This window comes from Triturus cristatus, chromosome 7 (genome assembly GCF_964204655.1).
Source record: "Triturus cristatus chromosome 7, aTriCri1.1, whole genome shotgun sequence".
NCBI classification, from domain to species: domain Eukaryota; kingdom Metazoa; phylum Chordata; class Amphibia; order Caudata; family Salamandridae; genus Triturus; species Triturus cristatus.
Genome location: NC_140590.1, coordinates 42,647,523 through 42,674,488, shown reverse-complemented (window position 1 = coordinate 42,674,488; position 26,966 = coordinate 42,647,523). Strand labels below are relative to the sequence as shown.

The 26,966-nt window shown below is 46.7% G+C and overlaps 1 protein-coding gene across 1 annotated transcript in view; it reads left to right on the top strand.

Annotated features, from left to right (window-relative positions):
* Window positions 1-23,877, top strand: part of PRR19 (proline rich 19) — a 164,520-nt gene extending 140,643 nt beyond the window's left edge. The window contains exon 3 of the mRNA XM_085615581.1: window positions 20,764-23,877. Within this exon, the coding sequence (XP_085471707.1) occupies window positions 20,764-21,984 (1,221 nt within the window). The 3' untranslated portion in view covers window positions 21,985-23,877. The remainder of the gene's footprint in view (window positions 1-20,763) is intronic.
* Window positions 23,878-26,966: the final 3,089 nt, after the last annotated feature.

Below are 26,966 nucleotides of genomic sequence, written 5' to 3'. Positions count from 1 at the left end.
ATAGAAACAGTGTTTTTCTGGTGTTTATGGAACGTTTTGCTTTTATTATTGCTTGCTTTCTTAACTGATAGTGCATGTGTATAGACAGTGTGAATACATATGTATGAGGTTCAAATACATTTTTACAAATCAAACTTATTGTAGTGCACTATACAATATAGTGAGTCTTTGGTCATGCACACTCCCTTTTTCCTGCCCAGGTAAACATTTATATGTGAAAAGTCCCTCTCAACCTTGGCACTTGAAACAGGCAACGTCAAAAAAGCCAGTAAACAATTTGCTAACTCTGGCCACTGACATAGCTTTCCTTGCCAATACTGGTGCTCCTGAAGATTGTGATTCTCTGGGACGGGTTCTGCAAAATATGCGTTAAACTGGGCGCATATGCCCTCAGCTATTGAAGCGGTAAAAAATTAAGCAGTTCTTTACAAAGTCCGGAGAAAATTCCCATTTACGGAAAGGATCTAGAACTTGTACAGAGTACCTCAGTGAGGGTTCATTGACTTCAAATGCCATGGTTGGTGAAGGGACATTTCTATTCATCATTGCGAGCCATTTCTCATGCACTGTAAAATGAAATTTCCTTGATTTCTCCTCAACATTTCTGTGCTTACTAAGTGGCAAGAATTCTAACATGGAACATGTTGCAGTGCCAAACTCACTAAAAGTGTCGCCTAGCCAACTCACAAGGAGATGTTTCACATCTACACTAATTAAACTGAACACTTGGTATATAAGGGTGTTTTCAGAATCTAGTTTTTTAAATTATGTTCACTACATCAATCATGTTTTCCTGTAAAAATCTAAGAATGCAGTAGAGTGTACTTATTTTCACATCAGTATAAATATGCGACCAAAGATCCTCACATTTTTTGACTTTTGGCATCATTACTAAGCACAAATTCTGTAAACTGTTGCCACATTAATAATATAGCATACACGGCCTCTAGGACTGAGAATCACTGGCTAAATGACACAGTTTGGATTACTCTTTCATTGATGCTACACAAAGCACAAAATGAGAAATATGTGCGTTTTAGTTCCCCTGTTTAATGAAATAGTGCACCAGGAGGGACTACAAATTCAATAGCATTTTTCATTAACTCTGAAGAATGTAAATATGCTTTCAGCATACTATCTTGCAAATGGAAAGAATCTCTTACAGCGAAGCCCTTCAGCTCAGGTATTGATGTTGACAGGTCATCACACAACTTTTTCATTTACGTAGCTGAATTACTGCACATACAAACAATATCCTCTAATCTTTGTTGAACTTGGTAAGAACTTTTAGCTGCAGCATTCCAAGTGATACTGCGTTCTAGGTTTTCCAAACAACTGGTGTCATGTTTTCCCAACTATTCCAGATGCTCGGTGACAGCACTCCTTTCACATATACCTGTCACAACACCTTGTATTGAATATTTAAAGCCGAGGGTGTTTGGCAATTCACCTACTATCAGTAATGACTCGCTAGAAAAGGGGGCTGATGTATCAAAAGGTTTCACCCATTCGTTGTCTGTGGGTAAATGTGATGGTACATATTGGGAAAGATTCATATGAAACCAGCCATTTTATCTATCAGTGAAAGAATCAAATGTATTTCCTGATTCTCTATAGTTTATAAAATAAACAGGTTATCCTCTTGTTGACAGGGAGCCAGTGCAGGTCTCTCAGGTGGGGTGTGATGTGGCTGTGGCGAGGGATGTCGAGGATCAGGCGTGCGGAGGCGTTCTGGATGCGTTGGAGCTGTTTCAGGAGTTTGGCTGAGGCTCCTGCGTAGAGGGCGTTTCCATAGTCCAGTCTCCTGCTGGCAAGGGCCTGGGTGACCGTCCTTCTCGTTTCGGCGTGGATCCACTTGTAGATCCTGCGGAGCATGCGGAGGGTGTTGAAGCAGGAGGAAGAGACGGCGTTGACCTGCTTCGTCATGGAGAGTGTGGAGTCGAGGATGACCCCTAGGTTGCTTGCGTGGTCGGTGGGCGTTGGAGCTGTTCCTAGTGCGGTCGGCCACCAGGTGTCGTCCCAGGCCGAGGGGGTGGATCCGAGGATGAGGACCTGCGTCTTGTCCGAGTTCAGCTTCAGTCGGCTGTTTCTCATCCAGTCGGCGACGGCCTTCATTCCCTCGTGGAGGTTGGGTTTGGCGGTGTGGGGGTCTTTGGTGAGGCAGAGGATCAGCTGGGTGTCATCGGCGTAGGAGATGTTGAGGTCGTGCAGTCAGGCGACGTGGGCGAGTGGTGCCATGTAGATGTTGAACAGCGTTGGGCTGAGGGATGAGCCCTGGGGTACGCCGCAGATGATCTCAGTGGCTTCGGAGCGGAAGGAGGGGAGGCGGACGCTCTGTGTTCTGCCAGAGAGGAAGGAGATGGTCCAGTCCAGGGCCTTCTCTTGGATCCCAGTGTCGTGGAGGCGTGTTGGTAGTGTGCGGTGGCAGACCATGTCGAAGGCGGCTGAAAGGTCCAAGAGGATGAGGGCAGCGGTTTCTCTGTTGTCTATCAGGGTCCTGATGTCGTCGGTGGCGGCGATGAGGGCAGTTTCGGTGCTGTGGTTGCTGTGGAACCCGGACTGGGACATGTCCAGGATGCTGTTCTCCTCGAGGAATCTTGTCAGTTGTTTGTTGACGGCCTTCTCGATGACCTTCCCCGGGAACGGGAGCATGGAGATGGGTCGGAAGTTCTTGAGGTCCTTGGGGTCCGCCTTGGGTTTCTTGAGTAAGGCGTTGATCTCGGCGTGATTCCAGCTCTCCTCTATGGTTGCTGTCTCGAAGGAGATGTTGATGGCTTTACGGAGATGGGGTGCGATGGTGGTGCTGGCTTTGTTGAAGATGTGGTGTGGGCATAGGTCTGACGGGGATCTGGAGTGGACGGAGTTCATGATGTCGTTGTTGTTGATGTTGGTCCAGGAGATCAGGCAGTTGGTGCGGGTGGTGGTCGTGGGGGTGGAGGTCTCGGTGGTTGCCGGGGCGGTCACGGCATTGAAGCTGTCATGGAAATCTGCGATCTTGCGGTAGAAGATGGTGGCCAGCGAGTCGCACAGGTCTTGCGAAGGTGGGATGTCGTTGGGGTTGGAGAGGAGAGTTCCTTCACGATGTTGAAGAGCTCTTTGCTGTTTTGTGCATTGCTGTCTAGGCAGTCTTTGAAGGAGGCACTTTTGGCAGATCTGATGAGGTGGTGGTGTCTGCGGGTGATGTTCTTGTGGGCTGTGTAGCTTTCCGGTGTTCGTTCACAGATCCAGTTCTTCTCTAGCTTTCGCAGGTTTGCATGGAGGCCTGGAGGTCTTCAGAGAACCAGCTTGCTTTCTTTCTGGTGTGGCTGTTGGAGGGATTCTTGGGAGGGGCAAGGGTGTTGGCGCAGTCGTCGACCCACTGTCTGAGGTTGCGGGCTGCGGTGTCGGTCGGGTCTGCGGGTGGGCTCCGGGTGAGGGTGGTGGTTAGCTGGTCTTTGGTGACTTTGCTCCAGCAACGGCGAGGCATCTGCTGGGTGCGGTGGTGTGTTTCCGGAAGGTGAAGTGGATGCAACAGTGGTCGGTCCAGTGGAGTTCAGTAATGTGGTTAAAGAAGACGTGGTAGCTTGCTGAGAAGATAGGGTCAAGCGTGTGGCAGGCGGAGTGGGTGGGTGTTGTGACGAGTTGTCTGAGTCCGAGGTTGGCGAGGTTGGCGATCAGGGTGGAGGAGTTGGGGTTGTTGTTGTTCTCGAGGTGGAAGTTCAGGTCCCCAAGGAGGATGTAGTCCGTGGAGGCGAGGGCATGTGTGCTGATGAAGTCGGCGATGGAGTCGCTCAACTGTGGTCGGGGTACGGGGAGTCTGTAGACGAGGGTTCCTCTGAGGGTGGTGTTGGGGTCGGTGTGGATCTGCAAGTGCAGGTGTTTGGCGGTTTTGAGGGTGTTGTTGGTGTTTGTCGAGTGCTCCTGTGGACGATGGCAATTCCTCCTCTTACTCCGTTGGTGCAGACCTTGCGGGTGATCTTGTAGCCTTCCGGGATGGTTATGGAGATGTCGGGTGCCAAGGAGGGATTCAGCCAGGTCTCCGTCAGGAAGGCGACATCTGTGGTGTTGGTGTCGAATAGGTCCCAGAGTTCAACGGCGTGTTTGTGGGCAGAGCGGATGTTGGGAAGGATGCATCTGAGGTAGTTGGGTTCTTTGGTAGGTGGGTTGGCGGGCTGGGTGCTGGTGAAGCTGCAGTTCTAGCAGGAGAAGGGTCCTTGGGTGCGCTCCGGGGCGGCCAGGCAGCAGATGCGTGATCGTCTGGCGTTGAGTGCGTGGAGGGCACTGGAGTCGTAGCGGAGACGGGCGTCATGGCGTTCGTGAGGACCAGCGGTTCTGGCACTGGGCGCGGGCCAGGCGTGGACGGGCACAGAAGGGCTTGCCTTAGGCGTGCCAGCGGCCTCCATATGAGGGGAGGTGGAAGGGAGGAGCAGCTGGGTGGCAGGAGCGGGGCGGCGAATGGGCGAGCAGGGGGGGCGGGGTCGCAGGGACGCAGCAGCGGGAAAGAGCGTGCAAAGTACGGCAGGGGAAACAAAAAACAGGGCACAGCAAAAGTGGCAGGGGGAAACAACGAGATAAAGCAGGAGGGAGAAAAAAGGGATTAATGGGCAGTGAGAGAACACAACAGAGATTACAGCAAAAGAAATACAGCGAGGGAAAAATGATTTCAGGCAGTGTGGGAAACACGACAGAAATCAAACCAGAAGCGATACAGTAACAGTGCAAAAGACAGTGCCAACCTGGCAGTGCAGCAGTGTGGGGAGCGACCTGCCTGAGAGCAGGGTCAAAGGTCGCTCCTTTCACTGCTGCGCGGCCTCCATATGAGGGGAGGTGGGAGGGAGGAGCAGCTGGGTGGCGGGAGCGGGGCGGCGAATGGACGAGCAGGGGGGCGGGGCCGCAGGGACACAGCGGCAGGAAATAGCAGGCAAAGTACGGCAGGGGAAACAAAAAACAGGGCACAGCAAGTGTGGCGGGGGAAAACTATGAGATAAGGCATGAGGGAGAAAAAAGGATTAATGGGCAGTGAGAGAACACGACAGAGATTACAGCAAAAGAAATACAGTGAGGGAAAAACGATTTCAGGCAGTGAGGGAAACACGACAGAAATCAAAACAGAAGTGATACAGTAACAGTGCAAAAGACAGTGCCAACCTGGCAGTGCAGCAGTGTGGGGAGCGACCTGCCTGAGAGCAGGGTCAAAGGTCGCTCCCCACACTGCTGCAACAAAACTCAAGCAGAATAATGTTAGCCCAGTCTTTCTTGCTGTTGCCTTATGTAACAAAGTTACATTGTATTGACCCCATCAGGAAGAAATAAAAATGACTCTTTCACTCACCTTTTCCTTTCTTTGAATGGCATTTAGTTTGTGGTTGTGAAAGTGTTTTTTCAGTGTTTATATGTTTACACTGGTGAGGGCTATTTTCCTTTTGGTGAGGTTTTATCAGTTATTATACGTTTAAACCTAAAACCAGACAGCCTAGGTATATCTTAGTGGTAGTGGACTATGCCACTAGGTACCCTGAAGCAACCCCTCTTAGAAACATTGATGCACCTGCAGTGGCTAGAGCACTGCTTGGTGTGTTCACCAGAGTGGGTTTTTTCGAAAGAGGTGGTGTCAGATAGGGGCACAATCTTCTTGTCCAGCTATCTGACTGCTATGTGGGATGAGTGTGGTGTCAACTACAAGTTTACCACCCCCTATTGCCCACAAGCAAATGGTCTTGTTGAGAGATTCAACAAAACCCTGAAAGGCATGATAAATGGGTTGTCAGAGAAACTCAGGAGGAGATGGGATGTTCTCCTCCCATGCTTACTGCTTGCCTACAGGGAGGTGCCATTGAAAGGGATTGGTTTCAGTCCCTTTGAGTTGTTGTTTGGACACCCTGCAAGGGGGAAATTGAACCTGCTGAGAGAGTCTTTAGAGAAGCCTCTTAAAGAAGCAAGGACAATGTGCTTGACTATGTGCTAGGCTTAAGATCAAGAATGGCAGAGCACATGTTCAAGGCAAACAGGAAACTGGAGGCCAGCCAGGAGCTCATGAAGCACTGGTATGATCCGAAGGCTACTATGCCTGAGTATACTCCAGGACAATTGGTGTGGGTGTTGGAGCGTGTGGCTCCCAGACAAGTGGAGTGGGCCCTATCCAAACTTAGAAGGGTGAGGTTACCTCTTTGGTTGACCTTGGCACCCCCAGGAACCCTCATAGGGTCTTGCATATGAATAGATTGAAACCCCATCATGACATGGCAGATATGACCATGTTACTGGTCACTGATGAGGTAGTGGAGGAGGAAACCGAGCCATTGCCTGACCTCCTCTCCACTAATGTGCAAGATGGGTCAGTGGAGGGAGGTGTGCTCTCTCCCAAGTTGATAGATCAGCAGCACAGACACTGTAAGCAAGTGCTGGAGCAGTTTGCTGGCCTGTTCTCTTTGACCCCAGGCATCACTGAGATGTTGGAATTGAGGGTAATTGAACCGTCTGAATGTCAATGGGTCAGTACAGTGGTGCTGGTACCTAAACCTAATCCTTAGGGGGACCCAAGAAGTTAAGGTTCTGTGTGGACTACAGAGGATTGGATGCAGTCACCAAGACTGGCGCTCACCCTATAAATAGAGCTGATGAGCTCATTGACAAGTCAGGGGCTGCTAAGTACCTGAGTACTTTTGATTTGACTTCATGTTACTGGCAGATTGCCCTCACTGATGGAGCAAGGAGAGGTCAGCATTCTCCACACCAGAGGGACATTATCAGTTCAAGGTAATGCCCTTTGGCTTAAAGAATGCACCTACAACCTTCCAACGGTTGGTGAACAGGGTCTTGTCTGGATTGGAACAGTTCAGCGCAGCTTACCTGGATGATATAGCTATATATAGTTCTACCTGGGGGGATGACGTAAGCCACCTAAGGGAAGTGCTTCAGGCCATGCAGCAGGCAGGCCTGACTATTAAGGCAAGTGCCACATAGGTCAGAGTTCTGTGGTGTACCTAAGCCATCTGGTAGGTGGGGGGCATGTACAGCCTCTCCAATCTAAAATCCAAACAATTTTGGATTGGACAGCTCCTGTTACCCAGACTCAGATCAGGGCATTCCTTGAACTGACAGGGTATTACAGAAGGTTTGTTCAAAATAATGGGACCATTGTAGGGCCTCCAACAGAACTCACTTCTAAGAAGAGGCCTCAAAAGGTGTATTGGACCCCAGAGGGTCAGAAGGCTTTTGACACTCTGAAAGTAGATATGTGTTCAGCACTAATGTTGCTGGCCCATGACTACACAAAATAATTTGTGGTTCAGAAAGATGCTTCAGAACAAGGTATTGGGGCAGTGTTGTCACAGCTAAATTAAGAGGGTCTTGATCAGCCAGTTGCCTTTATTAGCAGGAGGCTTCTTCCCAGAGAGCAGAGTTGGAGTGCCATTGAGAGAGAGGCTTTTGCTGTGGTTTAGTCCCTGAAAAAGTTGAGACCATATTTGTTTGTGACTCACTTTCGTGTTCAAACTGACCACAGGCCTCTCAGGTGGCTGATACAGATGAGAGGGGAGAATCCCAAGCTGTTAAGGTGGGCCATTTCTCTACAGGGAATGGACTTTACAGTAGAATATAGACCTGGGGTTGCCCATGCAAATGCGGATGGACTTTCCAGGTTTTTCCACATAGCTGAAAAGGACTACCAGGGTGTAGGTTAGTAACCCATCACCTTTCGCTTGAGAGGGGGCTTTGTTGCAAAGTCATCCTGTGCCCTGGGCACCCCCCAACTGTGCCAGTGCTATGCTGAAAAACACTTAGAATACAATAAAAACACCTACATACACTGGGGTACACTGAGGGTTGGGGTACCCCTGTGATTAGCATGACCTATCATAGAGGACCCTAGTACATAATAGGGCAGGGGGATTGAAACTATCTCTCAGTCACTAGCTTATAACAGGGCATGGTAGTTTGGAGGTCAGCAGCCCTTTTCTGCACTTGCATTTGTACACCGCTGAGCCTGAGGACAGTTTAAAAGTAGCCCTGTGCTGCAGGACTGCTTTTAAAAATAAAATTGTGCCCAAACTCGACTTTTGTGTTTGGGCACTTACAAATGGTTAACCTACAATGTTTGGACCTATTAGGTATCCCAAGGGTCTTCCCTAGGTGTCCTAGGGGTGGGGGCCAGGTATCTATAAGGTGGACCCTTATAAAATGAGTTTTATATGCCCTGGGTAAAGTGCAATTGCTCATTTCACTCCCCAAATTGTGATAAAGTGCTGCCCAAAAGCGACTTTGACTTTAGTGTTAGGAGCACTGCGGAGGGAGGATCTGCAATATTTCTTAATATTCAGAACCCCTAAAGTCTCCTCTAGGTATACCAGGGGTGGGGGTCCTGTAGATATAGGCAGAGTACCTATAAAATACGTTTTTATAAGCCCTTTTGCTGGACAAATGGCCCAAGTCATTGTTCCATCGCAAACCCCCTGCCACATAGGTTAACATGGGAGGAAGTAATTAACTAATAACTCTTCATAGGGGAAGGCTAAAAGTGCCATTCAAAGACTCTCAGAATGGTATTAATAATTGAACAATATGATATTGTTAAATGTCTCCTAAAATGTGCATACAAGAAGTTATAAGACTTTCTTGTTTGTAAGTCCAAATTCAGCCTTCAGTGGTCTGTGCTGATTGCTCAGAGTTAAGGGGATTAGCCAGGCTTCTTTGTAGAGGTGATAAAGAGCCCCTGGGGTTGAACAGCTCTGCTGGGCTGCTGGGAGGGCAGAGTCCTGTTGCACAGGAATGCCAGAGCAGGGGGAGGAGTTGTAAACAATGGACTTCAAGAGAAGGGGAGGACCCCAGTGTAATTTACAACCTTACCCTGTTGACCTCCAGCCAGATGCTAGGATTAAGGAAGAAATGAGCAGATGCAAGGGGGAGATACTATTGAGATTAGCCATCCAATGGGTGTGTTTAGCCAGCTCTTTTCTCCCCACTGGAAAATCAGTCATTATGAGTTTGGAAGAATCGGTGCACTCTGGGACAAAATAGTGCCACACTCTGCAGGAAGTGGTCAGACTTTTGGGTGGAACCCTGCAGCCCATTGGACATGAGTGACCTCCTGCTTGACCCAGAGGAGTTGGAATAAGTATCTGAGAAGGGCAGAGCCCCTCAGATCTGCTGCTTGAAACTTAAAAGAATCAGAAGGGTCTACGCTGAAGAGTTTGATGTGCATTTACAAAGACCTGTACTCTGAAGATTGCACCTTTTGCACCATCTGAAACTACAGCCCTGTGGATCAAATCTGCTTCAAAAGGATTAAAGAGTGGACTCCCTACAAGCTACAGGTTAACAGAGTTCACCTGGACTATCACCACAAAGAATCCCCAGCTTGGAGTACTACCAGTGGATTTTTAAGGGTTTTGTCCAAGTGAATGGAGGGAATTGAAGTCTCACACTTTCAAGGACCCTCTTGAAGATTCCAGAACCTTGGATTGTGTGTTGGATACTTTGGAACACCGCAAGAAGAACTTCAGGAAGGAGTTCTAACAGGACCCAGCCTGCTGGAGGTGGCTGCACATGACTAGTGAGAGATCCTCCAGAACAATTGCTAAATGTGAATGTGTCCCTGTCAGAGGCAACAAAATGACCTAAAGGGGCACTGTTGGTTTGTAAGCACTAGAAAGTGCCTAATATTTAAAAATTCATATCTCTGGTTCCATACAGTGGATTTGTTTCGTTTTGGTGTCATCTAAAATATAGAAATATTTCCTATTTTTATAAATTGATGTTGGATTTTTATTTTGTGTTGTGTCTTAAATATTTACTGAATTGGTGTTTTTAAATGCTTTACATACCTGTCTTTGAAGTTAAGCCTGACTGCTCGCAGCCAAGCTACCAAGGGTTGAGCATAGGAATAATTTTCTAAGACATATTCTGAGCCCTATACTGTGTTAGTGGCCTTATTGCCAGTGGCAGATATACATTTGCCCCTACCAATAATCCACTTTCCAACAGTGTCAAAAACTCTCCAGTCAGAAGGTTGGTTCATTCTGACAATAAGTCAAAAGGGGTGAGCTAGTTTACTTGGAATAAGTTGCCCAGTGTACCCAGACCCAGCGATGCCACATCTCCATTCCCTCCCTGCCCGCCCCTTCCTTAAACACAGCCACAGAGTGCAGAGGTATCTCCGGCGAATAAGGTGGCACCCCTGGTGTGGTTCACAATGCTTGCTGACAGCTGGTGAATGCCACATGAAGGAGAGCGTGTGAAGTTGCGGGTAAAAGGTGTTTTCGAAAGGAACATCTCTATTATTTTTTGTTCAATGCGTCTCCACTGACAGCAGCTGAATCTTCTAACAAACTGTGTCCCACCAGCAAGTGCTCCAACCACTGGAGTTGGGCGGCTAGATAGTAAAGCTCGAAAATAGGTGCTTCCAGTCTGCCATTGTCTGGTAGTAGTTGTAACTGGACAGAGCCACTCAGCGTCTGCCAGCATTCTGTATTAGATCGCCAAGCATTCCGTATAACATTCGTAATCCTTTATGAGGATGGGCAGGTTCCCATTCGATGTAGTGACCTCGGGATCATCAACATCTTAGGCAGCGCAACCCCACTCTGTACCTTGAGAGCAAGCAATTTTTAAAATGCGATTTGTAGCCTGAGGGCAGAGATAGCTCTCATCAAATTGCCCTCTAGGAGATCGAGAGCAGAGTGGGATATGTTAATGCTCGGGTATCATAACGTTTGAGATTCCCTCGGAATCCCATGGTCATCCACAGTGATTGGTTGAGCCGGACACCCCTCATGCAGTGGGAGTAAGCAGGTTTTTGACCAATTAACCCTCAAGCCGGATGTGACCTTAAAGGCACCCAGCTCCTGGGTTATGGCTCCCACGCCCTGTCTGATATCTCGGAGGTATATGAGTATGTCTTTGCCATACAGTGATACTACATGGATTACGCCTCCTAATGGAATTCTCAAAACTCTCCCAGAGTGGCTCAGCTCCATATCCAGGGCAAAGAGCAGCAGCGATAATGGACAGCCCTGACTTGTTCCTCACTCTAGGTACCCGGACCATCTCAAGATGGATAGTACTCTGCATCAAGATGTGCTACGCATTGACCAAGAAGCAACCTTCTGAGGGTTTGTGTGCCCATTTCATTAGAGCTAAGGCTGAGTCCACTTTGTTAGCTGGCGGAGTCCATGTCCTGGATATCTGTCAGGCAGCAACGTAGACATCTGTGCATACGTTTACCAAACATAACTGACTAGACAGTCAGGTCCGTCTCGATGGGCACTTCGCTCATTGAGTCCTGCAGGACTTTCTGATTTAAATTCACTTTGCAGGCCCGCCTCCAGGGAGGCATTGCTTAGGTATCTATTCTACCGTAAGGAATCTGCAGCTAGAAGTCTGCATCAGATAAGCCAGTTACTTACTTGCGGTGTGGACGACAGGTACCCGAGTGTCACCACCTACAGGTGTGCAGGAGGACTGCTCAAAAAACATCCTGTTCAAAGTTGGATACCTGAGGATTATTCTAAGGTAAGGAATCTGCGGCTAGATAGAGTTTCTTGCGGATAAGACGTTACCGAAGCCTTGTTCAACTAACCCCCTACGCCTTTTGAAAGTCTCCATGCTTAATTTAAAGTCCAAAAAACTTCTAGTCTATCCTTTTATTACTGAGTAAACTCGGGTTCTGCCTCCCGCGGGTTGCCAATATGTAGTGATGGCGGCGGGGACGGCCAAGGCCATTACTTGCCTCTACCGCAGGCTGTCGACAGAGGGCCGGCAACCCCTAGCCGTGTTAAGGGGTAAGTGGGAAGTGGACCTTGCGAAATTGATCCCCGAGACCACGTGGTCCACGCTGGTGCGGAGGGCCTGGAAGGGAACGCGGATTGCCCGGTTTCAGTTGGTTCAGTTTTTTACGCTGCACAGGGCTTATCTGACACCGGTTAAGATATTGCAATATTTTGGGGGTGCTCACTCTCAGTGCCCGAGGTGTGGGGGAGAGGGGGCCGATTTCCGCCATATGTTTTGGTCCTGCGTGCAGTTGGGTGACTATTGGGCAGATGTAGTGGATTGCCTGAATCAGGTGACAGACCGTTCTATTGCTCCGGAAATGGGGGCTTGCTTGTTGCTTTGGTTTCCCCACACCCGACGGACGAAGGTTACCAGTAAGTTCTATGATTTAGGGTTGATCATGGCCAAGAGGGAACTGACCATGCACTGGAAATCCCGGGCGGGGCCAAGTTTCTTGCGGTGGAGGGTGGCGTTTGCGAGATGGGCTGGGGCGGAGGGTACGCTCCGGTTGCAATTGGCCCTCCGGAGGGACGACGAGAGAGCTCTGGCGACGGCTCGAGCGTGGGAGGCGCTGGTGGTGAAATTTCAGGGGCTGATGTCTGACACTGGGGAAGCAGGGAGCACGTCTGACAGGCAGGAGGACACGGTGGGGGGGGAGTAGGGGAGGAATACTGGTGAGCACTGGACGATTTAGAAGTAGCGGGATGTGTTGGGAAACCTGGGTTTCCTAGGGACGGTTGAGCACCCGTACATGACTCATAGTCGGGGAAGGGTACGTAAGGAGAGGGGACGACAGAGGGGGGCACACTGACATGGGGTGGGGGAGGGAGGGCGGGAGGGTCCACATGGGAAGGATGATTAAGCTCCTGGATGTTTGGTAGCAATGATAAATGTACAGTTCTCCTTTCGACGGTGGAGGTAGAGGGGCATGTATTGAGTTGTTGTTTTGAAAACAATAAAAATTGTTTCAAAAAGAAAAAAAAAACTCGGGTTCTGCCTCATAGATAATACTCAGGCACTGGCCTGGACTAACATACCTCATACAAGTTTAAATTGAAATATCCCAAAAATATATGACCTCCAGATGAGGTCTTCTTGTAGGCACTAACCTCTCTCCCCTGATGAAGAGCTGCTTTTCCCCGATGCTGCTCCCTTGGAGGTTGGTTGACAAGCAGCATTTGCAGAGATGGGAAAAATCTTTATAGTAGGACCACACCCAACATGGCCGCGGGTATCCATGAATGCCAAGGAAGCACAAATTGTCTTAGGAATTCCTGTGAGAAGAGCCTGATTTCTTGCAGGATTAACAAAATGTCTAGCTTTTTACAACATGGAGGCACATATTATGATTTTTCTTTTCTTTCTGAATCTCCACAGAAGCAAAGTTACTAAACAGTAATCAACTGTAAGTCCCACGCGGCATGGTGGAGAATCATGACAGCCACCCCTCTGTTATTCCAGATGGAGATAACATCTCTTTCTTTGCAGGCAGAGGCGTTTGGATTACAACCTGAACTCTATCCTCTGTCCGAACCACTTTGAACCCAAATGCCCACTTCAGCAGCCCTTGTGTTCGGTTTCTTTTCCATTCCTGAGACAAAATGCGTAGTTGTGAAAAACAGAAACTGATTCATAAAACACAACCTGTCAGGGTGTAACATTGGTCAAGCCATTTATTGTCAAAAGGATATGAAGTAACTATCAACAAAGAATATATTATGAAAGGAGGAGATAATATTTACCTTTGTGTTTTTAACAGAATGGAAAATTCTATGTCATGAAAGCGTGACAAAATTGTATTTCGAGGCAGGACCTGTGGCTCAGATTGTTCTTGTTCAAAGATTATTAATCACCTCAGAAGCATTAACCTAGTGAAGCACCAAGGGACTGAAGATAGTTCTGCAAATTTGTATGTTTGGTTGCTCTACTCAAACTGGAGTGCAGATGAGGAAAAATAGGGACCACTAGATACATATCCTTGAGATCCAGGTGAACCATCCAATCTCATTTTCTTAACATATCTCTTAGAAGATGGATACCTTCCATTTTGAAATGGCGATAAAGTATCAAACTATTGAACTCTGAGGTTTCACGACTAATCTGACACTTCAGTTTTTCTGCTATACAAAGGATACGCCGCTGAGGAAATCCTTGCGATAAAGAGACATATTTTACTTCCTTCCATTACAATTCATGTATTTCCTTGTTGATGATTAACTAATATTGTAGGGAAAACGAAGGAGCTCTTGATGTGGAATGGTTGAGATAGAGTCCCATAAAACTGCAGGTTCATGCACAGCAGCATCTCTGACACATTCAGGAGTCGTGAGTTAAAATGGGCCAGTAGTGTGCAAACTGAGTCTGCCTTCCCAACTTTACTTAGGAAAATGGATAAGGTTTTACTTTGTAGTTGAAGGATGAGATGAAATTGTTGACACTTCTGCTGTTGCTCCGGCACTGGCTTGTCCACCTCTAGCTCTTAAGAAGGTGTCTTCAAAAAAATTGTTTTGGCAGCCTCCCCATTTCCGTGCACCTAGAGATCTTTAGGGACCTTAAAGCAGTGCATTTCTAGACAAGTACCTCGTTCTCACATGGTCGTAGTAAAGAGGGCTGGAGTAAATGTCTTCCTTATGGACAAGATATTCCTGTCTATTCACCGAAAGCGTTTCCAAAGAGGATACTCTTCTCCCCAGGGAGTGCTTCCAAAGTTGCTAGCTTTAGAACAATCTGCAGCAGAATTAAGCAGCACCTCTCAGAGGAGATGGTACAGTTAGTATTCACTTGTATACAAATGGCATCTTGTGGCATTCTGCAAGAATGTCAATGTTCATGGGGGACACATCGTCCTTGGCTTGGTAAGCCAGTTCCAAGAGCTTCGTTAAGGTTTAGCTATTTGAGGAATTTATCTTACTATGTCATCCAATACTTTTCTAAACTCCACTTTGGCCACCAAAGATGACCTCGGGCATTCCCCCTCTCAGTTATGGTCTTTTTTATCAAAAGACTTTCAGAATTGTGACTGGACATGTGCTGCCTGAGCTGGTAAGGGTAACCAATCTACAGTCCTGGAGTGCACAATATCCTCATGATTGAAATTAGGTATGCCTAAAGGGTTTGTGAATAACTTTTATTGTAAGGAATTAAGATAGTGCCTCTTTTCTTTTTACCAAGACGAGAATGGCAGGAATGCTTGGAATCTGACTGGCCAGAGGCTCCTGAGTGAGAATCATCTTTGATAAGGAAGTTAGCCTCCCAAAACATATCCGCAGATGGCTGGCCCCTGACACTGGACTTGTGGTCTGCCAAAAATACAGATTTCAACAGGTCAAAGGCAACTGAGTTAGCTGAACACTGATCAGTTTGCCTTTTCTCGAGGCTGCTTAGCTTCCTCCGAAGCTGACACACAATGTGAATCATGCAACTTGTCATACCCCTTAGTGGGGACCCAGGATTTCAACTCTTAACTAAGGGCCAGATGTACGACCATTTCATTTAGCGCGTGGCAATTTGCGACACTTTGCGAGACGCTAAATGAAATGTACAACACAGTGTTTGACACTCTTTGCGATTCCCAATGGGGATCTCAAATTGGGAGGATCATGAATATTAATGAGCCTCTCGCAATTTGCTAGCCCATTGGGCATGGCAGGCCCTCCCAGGTATGGTGGTCTGCTGGGCTCAGCAGACCACCATGTCTGGGACTGATTTTAAATAAAGCAGTTTTTTAAAAAATGCAGCCCATTTCCATTAAGGAAAACAGGATGCATTAAAAAAAAAATGTTTACGTTTCATTTTTTAAGGGCAGGTAGTGGTCCCTGGGACCGCAGCCTGCCCTTAAAAAATATTTTCAGAGACTGTCACAAAGTGGAAGGGGTCCCCTGGGGACCCCTTCCAAATGGTGACTGCATTACCACCCTCTTGAAGAGTGTGGTAATTTGCGAGTGTTTCGCGACCGCAATTGCGGTCACAAAACATTCAAACGCCACTTCCTGAATGCGACTCGAAATGCTTAAATAGCGAGTCGCAAATAAATTGCGACTCTCTAGTTAGAAATTGTACATGGCCCTGGGCCATTTTTCATGCGCAAACGGGTTGCAAACCCGTTTGCGCATGCAATTCATGGTCGTACATCTGGCCCTAAATGGCTTTAGAGCTATCACCATAGCTCTTTAAATGGGGTCTTCGTTGGCTGGCAATAACTGCAGCAAGGCCATCATCTAGGTAATATGAAGAGGATCTCCCCCATAGTATTCATGCAAGTCACCTAAAGCAGGGTTCTCCACACCCAGTCCTGGATCAATGCCAGATTTATGGCATATTCCCATTTAGATAAATGTAGTTATCTTAAAATCGGGCATGGATCCACCCCTTCAGAACCGTCTTTGGAGAACCCTTACCCAAAGGATAGGAATTGTTACCCGGATAAGCAGGAGTACTACACCCCATGGGAAGCAGGGGTATATATTCGCAAACAGTAAATCACAACTGGTACAATGTCTGTTTCTGCTGAACCTACCCAGGGTCAAGTCTGATCTAAGAGGGAACAGTGAAAATTCAAATGGATCCTCAATGAAAAGGAGTGCTTTTGCCATCAGCTAAAATAGCTCCTATGGGCTAAGCCCATTTGTAGAAATGATCTCAACCCCACTAGGAAATACCTCTTTTCCAATGGGGCATCCACCCAGAACAAGGCAGTTTACACTGCTTTACTCTAATAATTGCAACCCCTCTGCACAAATAGAGTCGTTCAGTTCAGAATAGACTCTGGCTATTTGATATGGCCTGAGATACTGTGTGTAGGCTGTTTGACTCAGAGCCCAGGACTAATGGGGATAGAAGTAAGACTGGCCCTCAGAAATCAGCTGCTGCGTGCCTTGCCCTGGACAGAGTGCACCTGTGCCAAGTGGCAGAGCCCCCACATTCAGTAGTGGAAAGTGGACAAAGGCACAGCGGTGCACCGAGCCAAGCTGCCTGTGATGGAGATTGTGAGAGGGAATGGCCACACTCCAAGCAGCAGCACAGAGCTATGGTTGAATCTGAGAGGTACGGCCTTCTTTCTACAGCACGGAAACAAGTAATTAATGCAGTCAGACAAGAAGAAATGTATTCATTACATATTCTAGTGAAGCAGTAAATCTTTTACAAAAGCAGTAGCTAGACCAGAGCAGGAAAGAGAAAGGCAGTCAGGATGGTACTGTTTCTATTTGGACTAATGATGGGCTGTAGTGCTTGGATGTTGTAGCATTGTAGTTTCTTTACCATGCCTCATGGGACTTGTAGTTGATTAATCATTGGTTACTTCACTGCTGTGGAGATTCAGTGAAGAAAACCAAAGCCTAAACTGAGCCTCCTGCCCTGCCATAGGATGGTCTTTTGTGCCCATGATTGCTCCCCAAGTCTTCCTCTTGGCAATCCTTAGGTGTTCCTTCAATGGATACCTTGTGCTGGTATTCCTGTACATTGATCTCTCGTTGTGCATTGTTATGCTGCACGGGGGAAGTTAAGGGTTATGGCAGTAACTATAGAGACTTCGCTTGAGTGTGATCTGTTCTCCACTCCTCTAGAACCTGTTTCCTGGTCTCTTTTGTGGTCATTTGCTTCATAACATCTTTGACAATAGCCTTGTTTCCATCTGTGTTCTTTATGTGTTTGCTCAGTGCCCTTGTGTTCCCAATCATGTTGTGCCTGATCCTATCTGTCACGCTTCTGGTTTTGTTCCTCATGGACTTTGTGTGCCTGGACGTTTTCTATCTCTTGTGCCTCGACGTATACCTGTATATTGTGTTACTCATGTGTTTTGACATGTCCCTACCAGGTTTGGGTCCCTTACTGGTGAGGTAGTGTCTTTGTCTGGTTTCCTTCTTATTGATGTTCTTTCTCTGTTTGTTTCCCCCCTTGATGTGATTTCTCTGCCAAGTCGATCTGGGTGCCTAATTACTAATTTTCTCTGCAAGGTTGATTTGAGTTCCTCCTTGCTATGTTTTGTAAGGTTTGTTTGGGTTTCTCTTGTTGATTTGCTTTCTTTGTCAATTTGAGGTCCTCCTTATTGATGTGTTTTCTCTTTCATGTATGTATGAGTTCCTCCTTGATGTGCTGTCTCTGTCATGTTGTTTGGATTCCTCCTTGTAGTTCTCTTTTAAGGTTGGTTTAAGTTCCTTGTTTGTTTGCTTTCTCTGTCAGATTGTTTCAGGTTCCTCCTTGTTGATGTACTTTGGCAGGTTAGTTGGGGTTCTTACTGTTGATGAGCTCTCTCTAGCAGGTGGGTTTAGATTTCCCTTGATGTCTTTCTTTGTCACATTAATTGTGATTCTTCCCGGCTGATGTGCTTCTCTATCTAGTTAGTTTGGGTTCCTCTTGTGTTTTCTTTGTCAGTATGGTTTCTCCTTTTCGATGCACTTTCTCTGTCAAATTGGTTTGGGTTCCCTTTTTTCATATGCTTTCGCTTTCAAGTAGCTTTGGGTTCCTGTTTGCTGATGTACTTTCTCTGACTGGCTTGTTATGATTAATATTGTTGATGTACATTATCTGTCTTTCTCAGTCAGGTTGTCTTGTATTTCTCATTTGTAACCTCAATTCTCTGCTACGTTGGTGTGCTTTCCTCTTTATTGGTGTCAATCAGGATGGTTTTGTTTTCACTTTGTTGATGTGTTTTTTCTCTCGGCTCAGTTTGGGTTCCTCCTTGCTGATGTACTTTCTGTGTCAGGTAGATTTAGTTTCCTATTTTCTAATGTACTTTTTATATCAGGTTTTGTTTGGGTTTCTCCACGTTGATTTGACTTTCTCTTCATTGATCTCAGCTCTGCACCAGCTTGATTTGGGTGCCTCCTTGTTGTTCTCTGTCATGTTGGTTTGAGTTTCTCCTAAGTGATTTGCTTTCCCAGTAAGTTGGCCTTCCGTTCCTTGTTGTTGATGCACTATTTTTCGGTTTCTTCTTACTGATGTCTTTTCTCTGAGAGGTTTATTATGGTCCCTCTTGTTGATGTGCTTTTTTAGGTCTCGCCTTGCTATCGCGTAAGCGATCGCAAAGAGAGACTATTGTAAAGGGGCATTTCAAAGTGCTCCCAAAAGCGGATTGCATGGCTAGCACGCGCACAATCACGCGCATCGTGCCGCCATGCACTCTGCTTTTGGGAGCACTTCAAAGGGTCCGCTCCCCCGCCCCGCCAAGCGCGCGCGCCACGCTCCGCCGGGCTTGTCTAGTTCTTTTTCTCTTCGCCATGCAAGATTTTTTTCAGTGTCATTTATTTATTGGTCTTGCTCTATAGGCTGATTTTGTCTTTTTTAAACTGGCTTGCTCTGTTGTCCTGCTACGGTTATATATTTTTTTAATAAGATGTTAGCTGTCACTGTGTATAGACTACCTGCACTAACAGCAAAGCAGCGACATTGTAAGCTGGTGTTACGCATCTGAGCACACCGAGCAGAACAACTGCACGGTCCCCATTTTGTAGATCAAGCGGATGGAGATTGTTTTCATTTTTCTTTTTACACCTCCCTCCTCATCTTTTAGTGCTCTTTGGAGCCTGCTAAACAGAAGATCAATCCGGCCGGAGCCAAGCCCCGCCTGCCTCGCCTCTCCCACTTTCAGAGACAGCAGCGCTGGGGCTTTGGTGTGTGTGCGCTCGTGTGTTACTTCAGGGAAAAACTGAAGTGGCCGCCATATGCTTAGGATTTTTTAAACATTTCCCTCAAGTTCTTAACTGTAGGGAGTCTGGACATACACCTCAATGGGAAGTTCTCATTTGCTAAACAAGGGGTTGCCTCCTCTAGGTAAAACATTTTGCACTGTTCTATTTTATCCCGATTTCTTGCTTTCAGCGAGCTCGTGAGCGGCAGCGTTGATATCTGTGTATACATAAAGGCTTGTTCTGCTCCCCTCCCATCCCCCTTCCTTGGCCGCCTGCTTGCTTTGTGTGTGCTCTCTTGTTGGCTCCTAGTATGTCTCTCCCTGTCTCTTTCTCCATTTTTTCTCCCGTCCTGGCCCTGTCTTTCTTAGTCTCTGTCTTTCTTTTGCTTTTCCTCTTTCTATGCCTCTCTGGTCTCCCTTTCTCTCCTCGTCTTTCTCTAGGCATCTGTCATTCTGACGCTCTCTCCTTGTCTCTCCGCCTGCCTTTCTCTGCCACTTCCTGTCGGTCTTCTTTTTCCCTCTCTCTGTATCTTTGTGTATCCTTGTCTCTGACTTTCTATTTTCTCCTTATCTTTGACTTTTGTCCTGCTCTGCCTGTCTCTCATTATCTCTCTCTCTGTCCTTATCTGTAATTCCTAATTTCTGTCCCTTATTTTCTTTCTTTCTACATCTCCCTCTCCCTCTCCCTCCCCCTCCTGTTTATTTCTCTCTCTTCCAGGCACCGAGCTATGGGTGTTCTTAATGTCCTGGACAAACTACAAATGTTTGGTGCTAAGTGTTATTTTTGTGGTGCACGTATAATGAACAAGCATTTGCAATGCAATAGGTCTCGCATTTGCGAGAGTTGGAGCTATCAGCATTGTAAATGACAATGCCTTTTATTAATTTGTTTTGAAAACCTGCAAGTGGTGCATAAACACGCACTTTGTACCTATAATTCTTAATTACGAGAAGCAAGGCTGTCAGTAAAAGAGACTGCCAGCTTTGTTTCTCATAAGCAAGGACTATAAGTACAAAGTGCTTGTTTACGCACAGATTGCAGGTTTTCAAACGCATAAATAAAATTCATCGTCATTTACAATGCCAATAGCTCAAACTCTCGCAAATGCGAGACCTATTGCATTGCAAATGCTTGTTGTTTGCTTGGTTTGGGTTTCTACTTGTTGAGGTACTTTCTGTGTTTGGTTGGTTTGGGTTCCTCTTGCTGATGGTCCATCTGTCTGTTTAGTTTCTGATCAACTCTGTGGTTCTGTGTATGTATATTGGTTGAGATGAGGCATCGTCATGCTGGTCTAGTATAATAATGAATGTTTCAGCCTCTTTTATTTCCATGTACATTGCAAAAGCACTGAGGGCAAGTGCCTGATGTTTATCCCTTGATCTTATTGTAGGATGAAGAATCCCAGAGCCAAAAAGAGGACCTAGACTTCTTTGAAGAGCTTTGTATTCATGGCCACCGGCAGCATTTCAATACATCACCTATAAACTCTGACCTTCCATCCATGCTTCCAAGGAGCTTGGATCACTCAAGGCCTGTATTTTCAACAAACATGGAGTGCCTCATTCTGAATGGGGATCATCCACACATGATTTCCAGAAGTACGGAGCTTTTTAAAGAAAGTATTCCACCTGTGAAGTCATCTCGAACTGTCCGGGATGGGAGGAGCAATTCAGAAAAAAACCCCGATACTTTTCAGCCGGGTACCAAGAGAATCAAAGCCTACAATCTTCCTTTTAAGATTAGTGATTCATCAGCAATACACACGTCACAGTTCAGCAACAATAGCAACTCTAATGTCTGTCCAAACACCTGTGAGTTCCCCCTCCATCAACCCACCCTACACAGACACAGAAAGTATAGCCCGAAAACACAGTGGCGGCTGAAGACAAGAGAAGACACCCAAGAGCCTACACGAGATGTATTAAGTCATTGGCAGCCCCAGACTGGGTGTAAGAGCCTTGGAAGCATTTGCCAGGAGTATCCAATCTCTTTTAATGACGTTACTAGTAACTGGAGTAGTAAGACGCAGATAGGAGGTGGAGAGAAGACTGTAAGAAAAGCCTTTGACTTGGTTCACTCGTGTGAGAGATCACTGCCTCTTGGGTGCCAGAAGCTGGACAAAGACCCATGGGCTAACCCAGTACCTGAGCGAAACTCGAGCAGTATACTTCAGCATCACCCCAGTCTGCAGCATCCCAAGGAAGTGTACCTTCATGGTTCTGAAGTGAAGGAGCATGTGTGCGGCACTTCTGCCTCAGTCCATTGGAGCAGAGATGGAATCCTGAGAGACAAGAGACAAGTAGCTGACATCAGAGCTTGCAGAGATTGCATGGCGTCATGGGACCCCAGATCTTCCTTGATTAGGGAACCCTTATCCTCTGGTGATCCTATGGAACAAAGGTGCATATGTAAGGGGGCCTACTTTCACAATAGAGAGCACTGGTGGTTCCCGGAACAGAGCTACCAGCTCCCAATCTCCTCCTTCCCACCATCAGAGGAGCTGGAGCAGGGCCCGGTATTGGCCACACCCACCTACTCCACTTCTGCTGGGGCACTCTTGGAGCAAACAAGCCCTGAGTCCTGGGTCTTCCCCAGAATGAAACTGTATTGATCGTAGAGGTGATGTAGATGAGATGGCATGAGCGGGCACACAGTGTCTATGGCACCATTAGCTTTTTACAAATGCAAACAAAGTACAACCATGTCAAATTACATGTCTGCTGCTATGCATCCACTTTTCAGGTTCACGTTGTACGTGTTTTATTTGATCGATCATAAGATTCCCCATCTTCCGTCTGACTATGCAAAGGAAAGTCCTTTTAGACATACCTTATTACTGGTACTAGGTGCACTATTCTCCCATCATTGAACCACTGAATCAGTTTGCAGTATATGCACTTTATATGTCAGTATCAGCAGTATTCACAAGACGGTGTAATGTCAGATTCAGAAGCCTCACTCAGCAGCTCATGTGCTTTGTGAACATGGTATTCACTGGTGTTTGTCAGTATAAAATCCGTGTGCATTCCTAGCAGACCATGACTATCTTAGTGAAACAAGGACAAGGTCAAAAATACAAAAGTGTATATCATGTGTTGGTCAGAGCTCAAAGGATAACCAAAGGCAGATATTTGGTGACGACTAGTAGGTGGCAAGATATCATTAGAAACTTGCATTTCATTACAACCAAAATAACCATGGTTTCAGATCATAGCTCTCAGAGATCAATATCTGATTTAAGTTGACAGTGCTGGAGAATCAACAGGTGTTGGTTTCTGGTCATCAGAAGCTAGTCCTTGATCACAACCCTGAATCATCATCAGTAGCTGGTTTCTGATTACAGTCCAGCAACATCATCAGTAACTGGTTTCTGATCACTGTCCTGCAACATAATCAGAAGCTGGTTTCTGGTCAGAGGCCTGTGACGTCTTCAAAATCTGACGCCTGGACACAATCCTGAGACATCATCAGAAACTGGTTATCTAGAATTAGGGTTCTGGTCACAGCCCTTGGACATTGTCAGAAATTGACGTCCACTCACAAACTTAAGGGATCTCCACCTTGTCTCAGTTCACGGTGCTGAGGCATCAGTTGTAACTGTTTGTAGGTCTCAGTCCTGGGACATAACAAAAAGCTTGTATTTGATGTCAGTCCTTTTGTCGTCCATTGGAGATTGTGCTGTGGTCAATATACCAAGATCATTAGGTGCTATTTTCTGGTCGCAACTCCTGGTCACAACTATGAAGGATCAGCAGGTGATCTCCTTCCATGTACAGTGGTGGAGACTCACCTTAAGATGGTTCCTGGTTACAACCCTTGAGATCATCAATAGCTGTTTATAACCTTTGAGGTCACCAGCAGCTGGTAACTGGTTACATCCTTTGTGAGCATCTGTAGCTGGTTACTGGTTACAGCTCTTGAGATCACCAATGGCTAGTTACCGGGTACAACATTTGTGGTCACCAGGCGCTGGTTCCTGATTACAACACTTGAGATGACCAGTAGCATGTTCTAGTTACTATGCTTGAGATCACCAATTGCTATTTCCTGGTTGCCAACCTTGAGATTATCGGTAGCTGGTCTCCGTGCACAGTGCTGAAAGATGATCAAAAGCTGGTTTCACCGGTGGAGAATCACCAATCTCCAGTTCTAGGTTACTGTCCTTTGAGTAATCAGAAGCTGGTTTTAGTTCACAGTCCTAGAAGGACCCCACCCAAAAGCTGGTTTCTGGTTACAGGAAAGTACATTTCAAAGGTTCTGGATTCTTTCTTGGTCACAGTGGTTGAGGTTGGGTTTGTAACTTGTACCAATCTTTCATTAACTACATTATTTTGCACATTGTGTAAATCTGAAATTGTTTATGTGTTTAGGGATGAACAGAAAGGAAGGAGATTCTCTGCTGTTTCTGTTGAACTCTACATAAGTGTTCCCATGTGTACAAAATCTGAAAAAATGTGTACCTTGTCAATAATCGGAGCTCAAGAACCTGTCTTAATAAAATCAAGGGCTGAAATAGACAGTGAAGTAGTGTATTTATTTTCTATTAAGTCTTCAAGGCTTCTATTTCTGGAAGGATCTTCCTTTGAGCATAAGTTTGTTTTCCTGATTGGGGTATGGCTAAAGCTGGCATTTCCTCATATGGGACTTCAATCAATCAATCAATCAATCAATCAATTGGAACTTTATTTTGCAATACAAAATGTATAAAAGTACAGAGAACAATACCATAAATGAGAATAAAACTGGTAAAACATAACATTATTTCATCACAAAATTAAAAATAATATCATATGGAACCTGAGATTTGCTACTTTGTGCTGGCAGTGCTTCTGTACATAGGCCTTATTTGGTTGAATAGACTGCCAGCCTAGTCGAAGCATATGTGCGGAGTGGGGGGCGTGAAGAGATTGTTCATAAAAACAGCTGAATGTATATGGAGGGAGAGGGACTGTCTGTTGCCGTTCAGAGGATGACCTGTTCCATAGAGATTCTTGAGGTGTCGGACATTATCCGGAAACTTTGCAGCATTACCTTCATGCACAGGTAGGGGGCCCCATGCGGTTCAACATTGATGCTGTTCCGCTCCGGAAAGGACTTGCGAAGCCTATATTGTTGCTACTCCTGCGTGCTGACGTAATTTCCTTTCCGCTCAACCAGGCGCTGATCTGAAGCTACCTCTCTTCTCTTTGAGATGCTGATTACCTAAAAAAATTGTAACACAGTGTGCAAGGGAAATGTCACCTCCCAAAACAGCAAGTTCTACACCTTTTGTGGGCAATCACAAACAAATGTCTGTGGTAGACACTGTTCATGACTCTAAGACCTGCAGTGACTGCATGTAGTTTCACATCAATAAACTCAAAGGGACATACGAGAACCAACAGCGCCCTTTCTGTACAGGCTGAGGGCCACGCCCACCCACCTGTTTCCAGGCAAAAAGAGTGTCTGGCAGGCTGAACAAACGTCAGTCTGACAAACACTCTCCTGGTTCAGGTGAGGCAGCCAGGAGCTAGACATGCGATAAATGCACAGGCTCCTGGCTGCTTAAGCTGAACTTTGCCAGGCTGAGGATGTCGCAGCCCTGTGGGCGTGACCGGCAAACATGCCTCAAGTCCCTCCCCCTCGTAACAAAGGGGAGCGTCACCGATTGTCTGAGAACTGGGCGCTTCAGTTTTAAGCCCTGAAGTGCCCAGAGCCGAGTGTCAATCAGTGACACCTCGTCACAGAGTGGGGTGGGGTCAGCAGGCTCACTGTCCCTATCGCACTCTTTGACGAGATTGGGACTGCTCCCTTCCCTCATTGGGTGACCTAAGGTTCCAATCCTCCTGGGGCCTCCGAGGCTTCCCTGTTGGAGAGCTGCTGTTGAGGTAAGTTTTATGTGTTTTTTTGTTTGGTACGTACATGTTTGTATGAATGTATGTGTATTTGTTAGTGTTGTGAATGAATGGGTGTGCGTGAGGTGTATGTGTATGTGTGTCCCCCCCGCCATCCTAGTTTCCCTCCCTGGTAAAATTACTGACTGCCATTGATGAGACCTCAAGGTGAAATTATACCGCCAAACACCAGAAAATTCATTGACAGGACCGCTCTAAGTTGAAAGTTCCATCTTGGTCCAGTTCCAGATCTAGAAGTCCTTGGAGTCGTTCTAGGAGTGAGTCTTCCTTTCGATCAAAGTTGTTGGTTAGGTCGAAGAAAAAACACAAAACATCCAAGAGGAATTTTGCCCATCACGCCGCTCTCTCTCCCCTGAGATGGTGAGTCGGCATTGTAATACATCTCAATCTTACTCCCGACGTCCGCCGACGTCAGAGCCTATCGCGCAACTTGTCACTGCACAGCCTGAGTTTCCAGGGCCATCCACTATTCCTCAACAGATTATAGAGTTCAGTGAGGCTGTGCGCCACCTGGTTGGATCGTTGCCTTCAGGCCCCACTGAGCCGAGAAGTCCACCATGTGGAATACCACCAGCGTGTTTGCCCTCGGCGCTGCTTGGATTTTCAGGGCCCACCATGAGGCCTTCTGTGGAATACCACCAGCGTGTTTGCCCTCGGCGCTGCTTGGATTTTCAGGGCCCACCATGAGGCCTTCTGTGGAATACCACCAGCGTGTTTGCCCTCGGCGCTGCTTAGATTTTCAGGGCCCACCATGAGGCCTTCTGTGGAATACCACCAGCCTGTTTGCCCTCGGCGCTGCTTGGATTTTCAGGGCCCACCATGAGGCCTTCTGTGGAATACCACCAGCGTGTTTGCCCTCGGCGCTGCTTGGATTTTCAGGGCCCACCATGAGGCCTTCTGTGGAATACCACCAGCGTGTTTGCCCGCGGTGCTGCTTGGATTTTCAGGGCCCACCATGAGGCCTTCTGTGGCATACCACCAGCGTGTTTGCCCTCGGCGCTGCTTGGATTTTCAGGGCCCACCATGAGGCCTTCTGTGGAATACCACCAGCGTGTTTGCCCTCGGCGCTGCTTGGACTTTCAGGGCCCACCATGAGGCCTTCTGTGGAATACCACCAGCGTGTTTGCCCTCGGCGCTGCTTGGACTTTCAGGGCACACCATGAGGCCTTCTGTGGCTACAGTTCTGACTCTGCCTCCGGGGTCAAGGTTCATGCTGGTTCCCGGAACCTCGACACCAATGCCGAGTTCATCGATGGAGAAGGAGCATCAAGACAAGGAAATTATTTCAAGCCCTTTATTCCAGATGATGGTATAAAGTCGGTTGACCACTGCAGTTTCTTTTTAAAATCATGCTTACTTGTTATTTTTGGATTATTTGGTATCACCAAGTAGAGGGTTTTTAATTGTTTTTATTGTAAATTGTTTTTGTGTATATTTTTATAGGCCCTGATGACGTCTCATCATGGGGATGAAATGCATTGGCTGGGCCATTGTTGTACATGTTGACCTTTGTAAAGAAAAAAGGAATAACATGATATGTTTTGGAAAATTAAAGGAAGAATCCGGAACAAAGTGCTTGAAAAATGTCTCCTGATTTGGATGATCCTTCTTCATTGTGGAAATACACCTGCCCATTACCAAAGGCTCTTCACTGATGGACTGCATTCATACCAAATATATGACATTATTGCTTCATTGG